The 12,815-nt window shown below is 33.5% G+C and overlaps 1 protein-coding gene across 3 annotated transcripts; it reads left to right on the top strand.

Annotated features, from left to right (window-relative positions):
- Positions 1-229: 229 nt before the first annotated feature.
- Positions 230-11,785, top strand: LOC141550608 (cytochrome P450 1A1-like). Of its 3 annotated transcripts, none has more exons than XM_074281425.1 (8): positions 230-367; positions 1,325-1,361; positions 3,316-4,155; positions 4,739-4,862; positions 5,202-5,291; positions 5,391-5,511; positions 7,532-7,618; positions 11,252-11,785. In XM_074281425.1, the coding sequence occupies exons 3-8, from the start codon at positions 3,334-3,336 to the stop codon at positions 11,352-11,354; spliced, it is 1,347 nt and encodes a 448-aa protein (XP_074137526.1). In that variant the 5' UTR covers positions 230-367; positions 1,325-1,361; positions 3,316-3,333; the 3' UTR covers positions 11,355-11,785. The 3 variants fall into 3 exon arrangements, with proteins under 3 accessions (XP_074137526.1, XP_074137525.1, XP_074137524.1); XM_074281424.1 differs by having other exon boundaries at positions 10,437-11,785; XM_074281423.1 differs by lacking the exon at positions 1,325-1,361 and having other exon boundaries at positions 245-367; positions 10,437-11,785.
- The last annotated feature ends 1,030 nt before the right edge of the window (positions 11,786-12,815 follow it).

Here is a 12,815-nt window from a genome sequence, read left to right as displayed (position 1 = left end):
GGCTTCCCGGTTCAGTTCTCCACCCCCAAAAGCCCATTGGCTGCACTCCTCTCTTATGGTGCAATCTTTTTTCCCTTTGTTGACCTCTTCCCAGTCCCGAATCCTAGCCAACATTCCCTGTTCTTTAACTCCTTAAGTCAAACATTCTTTCTCTTACTTTGCCACCCCAGCCCTCTTCATTCTTGGTTTGGCTCCACCCTCTTCATCAGTCCTAACAGGCTTTTCTCCCAGACTCCCAATCTCCAAATTGGCCAGTTCTTTTCTGACCTCTCATCACCAGGTTCCTGGGCACTCTCATCCTACCCCTTTTGGACTGTTGAAATCAGGAAGGAAGCAGCAGGACGAGTCCCTAGACTCCTTACTGCAAGTAAGTCTCAAATCCTGGGGTCAGAGGAGATGAGCTTGGTCCAGTAACATTTTTTAGGCTGATTTCCCAAATTTAGTTTTCTCATGCCAGCACCATATTCCCAGAGACAATACAGAATTCTAAAGAAAAAGTGGAACACTGAAGAGTTATATTCTAGGCTGGAGTAAACAGACAAAATGGGACAGTGCTGACTTTGCTTTTAATAGTTTCAAAAATATATGTGTTCTTTTTTTTTCCTTTCAAACACATTCAGTTTAGTCCAGTATCTAAGACCCTGCTACCATTGGCAGACTTTTTGTTTAAGGAGGTAAATAATAATGCATATTGTATTCTCCAGGCAACTTGGACTATATGGGAAAATCATGGAATTTAAAGTCAAAGAAACTGCTTTTGAATTCCTCTTCTTTACCAATTTACAGCTGAGTAACCTTAGGGAAGTAATCATTCTCCTCTCAGAGCCTTTTTCTTCCTTTGAAAAAATGAGGGTATATTAGTCTAGATGGTCCCCAAGGTCTTTTGTCAGTTCTGTATCCTGATCATACCAGGGACCTAATACTCTACATTGTTACCCTGTTCTCTTTATTCCACTAACAGTAGGAAAATAAGCAAAATGTTCCTTAGGATTTTTTCAAAGAGCTAGGAAATTTGGCAGTAAATCTATTTCTGACAGAGGATCAGGGAGCATCTACCAAGGAAAGTAGCATTTGTAGACAGAAAGAATCTTTTTCTATAATCATGTTTGATTTATTGTATTAAAAAATCCTGAGAAGTTTAGAAAATAATATAGCTAGGGAATATGAATACAAAAATATATACATATATGACAAACATAATACAAATCTTTTCATGTTTATATTCCATATTCTACTAACTAATGTGGTATTTTGTTTTATAAATCCAATTGATTATTATTTCAGTAAGCAGTTATTTGTCTTTTTTTGTTCACTTTTGTCCAAGAGAAATTTTAGCTATTTAAAGCAACAAAGAAGCAAAGGTAAGTAAAGAAAAAAATTATTAAATTTGCAAGGATGAAAGATAAATAAAACAAACAATAAATAAAGGGAAAATAGCTTGTAGATTATGAAGTCATTTTTCTGCAAAATATAGATCATTGCACTTTTAGGTTTGATTTATTTTTAAAATATTGACTTTCATGTAGCAAAAATATTATAGACATTATCACTCAATTTTAATATCATAACTGAATTTGACAGTAAAATTTTTTGGGGAGGAAGGAGTAGAGAAAGTTTGGAACTATAATTTAATCTTCATAGACAATTCTCTCAGCCAGTGCGGCTCATCAACTCATGTCTAACAGAGTCTTAAAGAGTTGTCATAGGCATTGAAAGGATAAGTGATAGACTAAAAACATGATTAAGATGTGTGAGAAATAGAAGTTAATCTTCTTGATTCTAAAGTCATCCTTCTCTCCACTATGGTCTTCTGTCTGTCTCTTAACCAAAGTGTAATGAGCTGCCTCTTTAGTCATCAGATATTTATTTGTTAGTTTTAATTGATCTTTAATTTTTTTACATCATCATAGTTTTCTACAGTGTCTACTCCTCCTCATCCAAAAGTCTTCTCATATAAAAACTAGTGTCTTTTAGAGACAAAAAAGAAAGAATGGGAAAAAAAAGTAGCAAAACCAATTAATACATTGAAAGTTTTTTTTTCAAAGTATGGTATGTGACATTAGTGGACTTTCCACCTCCACAAAAAAGTTAGGTCAAATACTCTTATGTTTTTTCACTTAAGTCATATTTGATCTTTATAATTCTATAGCATTCACTTTATTTTTATGTGTAGTTGTTCTATTTCATTGTTGTAATCATTGTGTATATTGTTTTCTAGACCTTACTTCACTCTGCTTTTAGTTTATATAGCTCTTTCCATGCTTTTCTGCATTCAATATAATAATAATTTCATATAGCATGGTAATATGCCATTATCTTCAGGTATTTACATTTTGTTTAGTCATTTCCCAATCAATGGGCATCTAATTTATTTCCAATTCTTTGCTGTTACAAAAAATATTGCTATAAATATTTTGGAATATATGAAGAACTTCCTTCTTAAGTGACTTTTTTAGGGTATTGGCCTAGTAATGGAGTCTCTGGATCAAATGAAATAGACATTTTTTGGACTTTGAAAAGTTCCAAAATGTTTTGAAAATGGTTGTATCAATTCACAGGTCTACCAACAATATATTAGTGTGCCTATTATCCTGCAAACCCTCTATCACTGACTATTGCTATTTTGTTTGCCATCTTTACCAATTTGTAGTACAGGAAGTGAAATCTCAAACTTGTTTTGATTTGAATTCTTCTTCTTATTAGTGATTTGGAGCATTATTTTATGTGCTTTTGAATACTTTTCAAATTTTCTTTTGAGAAACTTTGATTCATTTCCTTTGACCATTTGAAGAGTTGCTATTAGTTTCTCATATACACATTTATACATACATGTCATACAAGTAAGATATAATTAATTCATGTCATATAAAACATATCTATGACTGCTAAATCTATAAATGTATATGTAAATATATGTATATATTTGAAAATTATTTATATTAAATCTTTATCAGAAAAAAAATTTTTATGAAGATTTTTTTTTCATTCAACCATTTCTTTTTTTTTTTTTTTTTTGATCAAAGTTTGGAAAGATGTTGTTCCTAAGCATTTGATTTTTTTAAAATTTCTGACTAAAACATAGAGTTAGTATATATATATATATATATATATATATATATATATATATATATATATATATATATATATATATATATATATATAAAGACAATTCTCCAAACACACACACACACACACACACACACACACATATATATATATGTTTAAGTTTGGAGAATTAAGTCTTTTGATCCATCCCTAGAATTGTCAGACAAAGGAGATTTCCAATAAGGTATACTTCTTTCTTTTCGATTTCAGGTGCTTTACTTCCTGAAAATGATGTTTGACATAGAAATCACTTCCAAAGAGGTGACCTTCTCTCTTTTAACTTTGGCAATAGTTTTTGTTTTTATAAGAGCACTAGGAAACAGGAACAAAAAGCATCTGTCTCCTCCAGGCCCATGGCCATTCCCCATCATAGGTAATCTTCTTCAGCTTGGAGATCATCCTTATCTTACATTTATGGAGATGAGGAAGAAATATGGTGATGTATTTCTTATCAAACTGGGAATGGTCCCTGTGGTTGTGGTGAATGGTACAGAAATGGTGAAGAAAGGCTTGCTCAAAGATGGAGAGGATTTTGCTGGCAGACCCCACATGCATACATTTTCTTTCTTTGCTGAGGGCAAAAGTCTTTCATTTTCGGTGAACTATGGAGAGAGTTGGAAGCTCCAGAAGAAAATTGCCATAAATGCCTTAAGATCCTTTTCCAAAGCAGAAGCAAAGTCCTCTACCTGCTCTTCCATCCTAGAGGAACATGTCACTGAAGAAGTTTCTGAATTGGTAAAAGTCTTCAAAAAACTGTCATCAAAGCAAGGCAGCTTTGACCCTAAGAATCCCATTACTTCTGCTGTTGCTAACATTGTCTGTGCCTTATGCTTTGGTAAGAGGTATGACCACTTTGATGAAGAATTTCTCAGAGTGATTAAAACAAATGAAGAATTTCTGAAAGCCTCCAGTGCAGCTAACCCAGCTGATTTTATCCCATGTTTTCGCTACCTCCCATTGCGTATTATAAATGCTCCCCGTGAGTTTTATCATCAACTAAATCAGTTTATTAAACGGCATGTACAAGATCATATTACCACATATGATAAGGTAGGAACTTTAATTACTATCAGTTATGAGCTTTGTAATGAGGTTTACAGTACATATTAAGGAGATTGCAATTTCACGTATACTCCAGGGTGGGGTGGATATTTTCTTGCTTTTGTTTCTACATGAGGGTCAGCAAGATAAAATTGACTTTGTCCCCAAAGATGTCGATTGTTGTCAGAGACTACAGATCTCTGATCAGAGGTCACCTTTGAGGTATATTCAAATCATCGATATAGGTTGAAACTAGAGAACCTCAGGCAAGTGGGCCATTTCTCTGATATCATGCTACCTAAAAAGGCTTTTCAATAGGCAACAGATGACCTTGGGCCTTAAAATAGACTTTCCCTGAAAATTTTTGATTTGAAAACGTTCTTTTGGCAAAAAGGATCACCTAACGACTAAATTCAATTTTGAAGAATGGGGAGTTCTAGGATATGATCATTCGCTTTATTGCTCAGATGGAGGGGGGAAGAAAGTCACTGGAATGAGATGAGACAGTTGAGGATTTGATAAACAAATGCTGATCAGAATTGTGGCAGAGGTTGAGGCTGGAAATAATATACTCAAACTTTTATTTCTCCAGAATCATCTCAGAGATATCACTGATGCTCTAGTTAGTATATGTCACGACAAAAGTGCCAAAACAAAGGCTGCTTCCTTAAGCGATAATGAAATCATAAATACGGTGTGTGACATTTTTGGAGCTGGTAGGTATTATTGTCTATAATAGGATTTCTTAAACTTTTTCCATTTGTGACTTCTTTTTGCTTGAGAAATTTTTGCATGACCCCGGGTATATAGATATATAAATAGATATACAAATCAAACATTTGCTGATAATAAGCCATAGTTTCATGACCCTCTTGTTACATGGCCTCATATGAGGTTGTGACCCACAGTTTAAGAAGCTTTGGTCTATAACCCTACATTGGGAAGAATTTAAAATGCTTTAAACCTCTTTATGTTCCCCACTGCTAAAAGTAAATTTAATAATCTGTTTCTTTTTTTTTTTAAGAAGAATGTTTAATCATATTTTTTTTCTCCAGGATTTGAAACAGTATCAGCATTTTTAAATTGGAGCTTTCTCTACTTGATTTACTACCCAGAAATACAAACAAAAATCCATGAAGAAATTGGTAATATCATGTTTTAAGAATAAAAAAATGCAATCTGGTCATGCAATATTCTGTAGCCTATCATCATTCTCATTAAGCGCAATCATTTGTTCTCTGCAGATGAAAATATTGGCCTTAAACCACCTAGATTTGAAGACAGAAAAAATTTACCCTACACGGAAGCTTTTATAAATGAAATCTTCAGGCATACCACATTCATTCCATTCACTATCCCTCACTGGTAAGCATGTGGTTCCATCTTTTTATGTGACCTTTAAATGGAAACAGTAGGTATTTATTTCATTTCTTTAATCTGAGGTCACTTGAAAAAAATGTAAATATTTTGAAATATATATTTAAATACTGGCCCATTTTTGTTTCAAAAAATTGAAGTCCATGTTCCAGGTGGAGTAAAGTGATTTTGGAGAAATGTCTCTCAAAACAAATTCTCAAACACATTTTTCTCTTTGTCTCTCTGTCTCTGTCTCTCTCTCATCTCTCTCTCTGGTTCTCTATTTCTCGGGCTCTGTTTTTATCTGTTTCTATGTCCTTAATTTAGATCTGAAAACCCTATGTAACCTTATGTCAAAGTACATTGATAATATGACAATCCATTAAAAGGAATATTTCTGTATTTTCATTGTTTGCTATTAACAATTTCAACTCAATTTGTGAAAGTGATTTTTGATGCATTGTCAGGTTTGCAACCATATGAGAATTTCCCTGCAAATTTGGATTAAATATTTTCCGCCCTTTCCCTTGAATAGAGTTGTCAATATTGTTGTGTTTTATATGAATGTAATTCAACCACCCCACTGCTAAAACACCTTAAGAAGTGCAAATGGCAAAGGGCAATCAATTGAATTTTTGAATTGCCTTCTCAGAGCAATATTTTTGAGGGAATGATACTATAACCCTGTAAAGAATATAAACTAGAATTGGACTTCTCTTTCAAATAAAACCAATCTACGAATAACTGGATTGCAGGTGGGCTTAATCTAATAAAAATGTATTCACATCAGGATACTTTTAAATAGCCAGATAGCATATTGCACTAAATATAAAATTCAAATTGCCAGAGTTAATACATACCTATTCAATAACATATCAACTGCATAAAATAATACACTCCTAGATGGGAAACAGATGGTAATTTGAGAAGATTAGTAGATTTGGGGCCATAGGGCCCCAATTCAAATCCTGACGATATTCTTCACAGCCTAAGAGAGTATGGGCAAAATTAATTAACCTCTCCAGATCTTACTTGTCTCTTGAATACAGAGACCTGGGTCAAAACCTAGCTTGGATAATGGCTGTCTATGTAATCTGAACTCAGTATCAGCCTTCTCTAAAGACAATAACATTTCTTTTTCTAGCTCCACTGATCTCTTATTTTGTGATATTGTCCATTAGAGAATATAGTCTAATAGTTTTTTGGTAGGATTAGAATCACAGAATATTAGTACCAGAACTACAGGAAATCCTCAGAAGTTTAAAAAGGACTCAGAGGTCCTTTAAATTTTTTTGATCTGCTCTCCTAATAAAACTTTTGTTGAATAAATTCTTAAAATATAATATAACATAATATGTAATAATATAAGTCATTAACTATAGAGCTACACAATCTATTCTCACATTAGCAAAGTCTAAAGATGTAGAAAGTATTTTTTTTTTTGCATTTTAAGTTCCTCTTTCTGTCAAAAGTTAAAGAGTTTATTTTATTTTACTTCTTTTAGACTAGACTAGTGGTATTTTAACAACCCATCACCTTTTCCATCTAGCCATTGCTCTCACTTTCATGGATAAGAAGTATCAAACTTGAAGCCTACTGGTTCTCAAATGAGGCCAGAACCAGATTAAAATATATTTAACAAATGATTAACAAAATAAGTAGAAATACAATATAACATAAATAATGTTAATTTGTGATTTCTTAAGTCAACTGAGACTACTGGACTAGAAGACAGGTTTTTGTTAATTCTTTGACTCAACATATATAGCTTTTGGGCACCTGATGCATCATAGATAGTGACTAATCCTGTATCTGTTTCACTTTATTCTCATAGATTTTGATAACTGATATATATGACATTTGACATGATGGAAGAGCATGATGTTTCCTGAATATGTGATATTAATATTATGATAAAATTGCTTAGAACTCCCCTATATCAGCCTTTGAGGCAAAGAATGTGTTGTTCTGTTTTTTTTTTTTTTGTACTCAATAATAAAAATGCATTATATGTGTTTTATTTTCCTAGTGCTACTACAGATACTACTCTAAATGGATATTTCATTCCTCAGAAAACCTGTGTGTTTTTTAATATGTATCAAGTAAATCATGATGAGTAAGTATCTGCTAGAATTCCTCCACAGAGAGAGACATAGTCTCACTTAACTCAACCACAGCTAAACTTTCTTTCTTCCAGTACTATCAGCTCCTTAAAAGGAGTTCGTTCACAGGAAAAAAAATCATAGAGATTATAGGATTTTAGGATTTAGGGTTAGAAGGAGACCATAGAAACTGAGAGGAAACCTGGACCTAGAATAAATTTAGCCAGTAGATAAAATAGAAACTTGTGGACTTTTTTTTTTTTTTTTTTTTTGTAGTGGAGATATGACACTGTGGACTTGTGTTTGTGTTGTTCTGGGGAACTTATCATCTGAAAACTCCCTTTACTGATATAGACCATAATGTGTTATGATGGATCATAAAGGTTTTGTATGTAAAATTGTTTATTTTGAGAATAGCTCAAAAGAATATACCAGAAGTCCAGCACTTTCATATTAAAAGTGGTTCAGCAGAAAAAATACATAAGGATATCTTACTTTATCCAAAATAAAGAAAAAGGAGAAGCCCAAGCATTTATGAAGTTAGGAACTGCTCTTCTTTTTTAAAGTTTATTGATATCTTTGTTTTTGCATCACATACATTTTCCAGCATATCATTCTATGTTCCCCTTACCTCCAAATCATCTCTCATAGTAAGGAAGGAAAAAGAGGGAATAAAAATTCAGCAAAAATAAGTAACATATCAAAAAAGGTGACATATTCAGTGTTCCACATCCACAGACTTTGACCTATATAAAGAAGCAGAGTATAGGAAGAGGTGTCTTTTCATATCTTTTTTTTCAAAATAAGCATGATTCAGTTTCATTCAGTTTCATTTGATTGTTCTCCTTTTCCTTTTACATTGTTGTACTCAAATGTATTTAGTTTTTCTGGTTCTGATCAGTTTGTTTCACATTAGTTATAGAAAATTTCCATACTTTTCTGCATTCATTATAATAATTATTTATTTTGGCACAGTAATATCCTATTACATTTATATTCCAAAACGTTTTTTAGCCATGCACCATTTATTTAATAAACAGGAATTAGTGGGGCAAATAAAAACCTGCTGCATAAGATTGACTTTGAACAGTCTTGAGAAAAATTAGTAGGCACAAGGGAAGAGGAAGAACATTCCAGGTATAAAGAAATGGATTACAGTGTTTAAGAAAGTTCAAGTAGGTGCTTAATAAATGCTTGTTTACTTGGGGGAATACAGGAATCTTTGAGGAATATTGAACTGTGTAAAAATCAGGTCAATCCTCTAAGTACAGTCAAGTGTAGAGATGCTAGCTTTAGATAATTGAAATACTTGATGAAAAGAATTAAGCATGAAATCTTTTAAGAAATACTGTTAGCTATCAAATATATATGGCAGGTAATTACAAACCTTTCCTTTGGGAATAAATGCATGAGAAAAATCAAATTTTAGTGTCCAAACAACCCTGAACACTAGAAAGTATAAAAAGCCCCCTTGAGTTGAAATTTATGACTTTTTTGGTCATAGCTTGGTTGTAATAATGATAATAATCAAATAATCTTTATGTATCAATTTAAATTTTGCAAAAGTTTACACATATTTTGTCATTTGATCTTCAAAGTGAGTGTAGTCAACTGTTGAATTAAATAGTACTAAGGGCCACGTTAGGCATGACTATGGCAAGTCAACTTCTAGGATAGCAAATATTTGATAACAAAACTGTAATATTCTTCTCTAAAATATAATTTTCTCTGAGAGCAGGTTTTCTTGGGAGGGCTTCTGGGAGCAGCCTTTGTTTCAGTTCAGTGTTCCCAAATGCAGCCAGGAGTTAAAGTCCAAATCCTTTATTGTTTCCTTCAAAGTCTTGTCTCTTTTCCTGGGGCCCAGTTAGCTTTTTTACAGGCCTATCTCTCTCCTTGGTTCCGAGAGCTCCTGCTGCTAGTCCTTTGCCTCTGCTACCTTCTGCCTCTAGCTTCCTCCGAATGAGCTTCTAGTGGGTTTGTCCTTCCTGGTCCTGAGATCTCCTCCTTATATGCTCCACACTGAGTACACATCAATCATTATATCACTAGGAAACCATTATTTGTTGTAGGATTAAATCAATGCTAAACTAGATTTAACCACTATCTCCTCAATTCCACTCAGTACCTTGTTTCAAGTTCTGGCCCTTAACATCTCCTTGTAGGATCAGATCAATTATACTGAACCATGCTAAATTAGATAATTATTGTCTCTATCAATTCCACTGTCTTAGTACCTTGTAAAAATCCTAACATCCAACAGGACAAAGAGCCAAATTCAAAGTAATCCTGCAAGTGCATAGTGAAGATTGTTCTGATATTTTATTAGAGCACATTGGGATTTCCCCTATAGAAATACAGAAATCCGTGTCCCAATTGCTTTTTGTGACAAAGGTATATTTCATAATTTTGATCTTTTATGTCATATTCTTGAAATGCTCTAAATAGCATTTTGAGAAGAATATCACTATTGGAAAGACTTGATAAATTGCGTTGTCTCTTTTATCCATTGTTTAAGGAATTGCTATCATTTTTGTAGGAGCTAGTAATTATCCTACACTGGATGTCATGATTACATTAAAGTCTTTTTAAAAGCTAACCTTATTGGTATACATATTATACAAAAGAGAACTATTCATTTTTGTATTTTCATTCAAACTGTTATTCCACACTGCATTTAGAACAAATAAAGTGATTATGGGTTGCTTTAAGATTAAAAAGTGCTTTTTAGATGATAGTTGGTAATACCATTCATAAGATTTATACATAAGTCAACCTACTCAATGAAAGGATCTTAATAGTGCTTTTTGTGTTTCTTATTTTTGTTTAATGTAGAACTGTTTGGGAGAATCCTGACTCATTCCAACCTGAGAGATTTCTAAATGAAAGCGGCAAGCTGAATAAAAGTGTGGTTGAGAAAGTTTTAATTTTTGGGATGGGCATTAGGAAGTGCTTGGGAGAAGATGTTGCTAGAAATGAGATTTTTGTTTTTATTGCTAGTATCTTGCAGCAACTAAAGTTGAAGAAATGTCCAGGAGCCCAGCTAGATTTGACACCTGCATATGGATTAGTTATGAAGAACAAACCTTTTCAACTCACAGTAGAGCCTCGTATCCTAGGGAATTCTTAACATAGTTTTCAACTGAGTTAAAAGTCTGGATATAATATACCAAAGTAATTTGAAGATGAAATAATTTAATTCATAAGCTTTCCTATCAGTTTCATTTAAGGCTCTTTATCTCTTTGTGGGAGATCCAATAGTGTAAGGGATAGCCCCCCAAGAAGTTTAAAATTGTAATAGTAAAATGAAGACATAGTCATATAAACCACTTACAAAACTGTGTAAATATATCCTGATCTCATGCCCAGATGTGTGGGTTAAGTGATAAAGACTAAAAAAAGTCAAAAAAAGGAAGTAATTTAAATAGAACAGAATAATCAGAGAAAGTTACTAGGACAAGGTGAGTTAAGATTTCAAGAGTAGAGGGAGCTGTATGTGCAAAAATGTAAGTGGCAGCCCTCTTTGTAGTGGCCAGAAACTGGAAACTACATGGATGCCCATCAATTGGAGAATGGTTGAATAAATTGTGGTATATGAATATTATGGAATATTATTGTTCTGTAAGAAATGACCAACAGGATGATTTCAGAAAGACCTGGAGAGACTTACATGAACTGATGCTGAGTGAAATGAGCAGGACCAGGAGATCATTATATACTTCAACAACAATACTGTATGATGATCAATTCTGATGGACGTGGCCCTCTTCAACAATGAGATAAGCCAAATCACTTCCAAGAGAGCAGTAATGAACTGAACCAGCTACATCCAGCGAAAGAACTCTGGGAGATGACTATGAACCACTACATAGAATTCCCAACCCCTCTATTTTTGTCTGCTTGCATTTTGGATTTCCTTCACAGACTAATTGTACACAATTTCAAAGTCCGATTCTTTTTGTACAGCAAAATAACTGTTTGGACATGCATACATATGTTGTATTTAACTTTAACATATTTAACACGTATTGGTCAACCTGCCATTTGGGGGAAGGGGGGGGAAGAGGGGAAAAGTTGGAACAAAATGTTTTGTAGTTATCAATGCTGAAAAATTACCCATGCATATATCTTGTAACTAAAAAGCTATAATAATAAAAAAAAGATTTCAAGAGTAGGCATCAAAATTGTGCACAGTAGCCACAAGATTATGTGATGATTAATTATGATAAATGTTACACTCCTATGGATTACTCTAACCTGGTAGCTTCCCCTAGAGCTACTCTTAATGCCCGTCCATCGACGGCAGGGCTAGGCCACACTTACACGTCTTTGGGCACCAACCCGGATCCCATAGAGACAGACCACCATTAGGTAGGGGTGAAGCGAAAGAGAACTTTATTCTGAGATAGCACATATTTATACCCCCCTGATGATATAGGAACCTGGCATAATGGGATTGGCCCGAGAAGAAGGAGGGAGGTGTGCTAGGCTTTGAGAGCACTAAGGAGGGAGGCGTGGTACCTAGAATCAGACACAGCCTCATGGGGTTGTGCCCTACCTCCACGTAGGACTCGCCTGCGCCTCAGAACCTCTCATCCCTCAGGTGCCTTGAACTGCATTCCTTGCTTCTAGAGGCTTTTTAACCCTTACAATAGACTTAGCTCTTCTCAGCAATATAGTGATCCAAAACAATTCCATGGGATAGAAAATGCCATCTGCATCCAGAGAAAACTATGGAGAATGATGCTGATGGAAGCACACTATTTTCACCTTTTCTTTTGGTTTGCTTTTTTTTTCCTCATGATTTTTCCCTTTTGTTTTGATTTTTCTTTTATAACATAGATAATATGGAAAGTTGTTTAAAATTATTATTCATATATAACCTATATCAGATGTTTTACTGTTTTGGAAAAGGGAAGAAAGAAAAGGAAGGAGAAAAAAATTAGAACTCAAAATTTTACAAAAATGTAAATCTAAAATTATCTTTACATGTAATTGGAAAAAATGCTATTGAAAATATATAAAAAAAGAAGATGCATCAGACAAATGGAAAATGGGAAGATGATATTTTTAATTGGAGAATATCATACAAAATCATTTAAAATGATTTAAAAAAAATAAATAAAATAATTCACAGGGGTTTTGTGAGAATCAAATAAAATAATGTATGTAAACTATCTTGTAATAGTATCATCTTCACCATCATCATCATCA

Source organism: Sminthopsis crassicaudata, chromosome 1, assembly GCF_048593235.1.
Source record: "Sminthopsis crassicaudata isolate SCR6 chromosome 1, ASM4859323v1, whole genome shotgun sequence".
NCBI classification, from domain to species: Eukaryota; Metazoa; Chordata; class Mammalia; order Dasyuromorphia; family Dasyuridae; genus Sminthopsis; species Sminthopsis crassicaudata.
The sequence above is the reverse complement of the archived record's forward strand: the minus strand, read 5'-3'. Positions and strand labels throughout refer to the sequence as shown.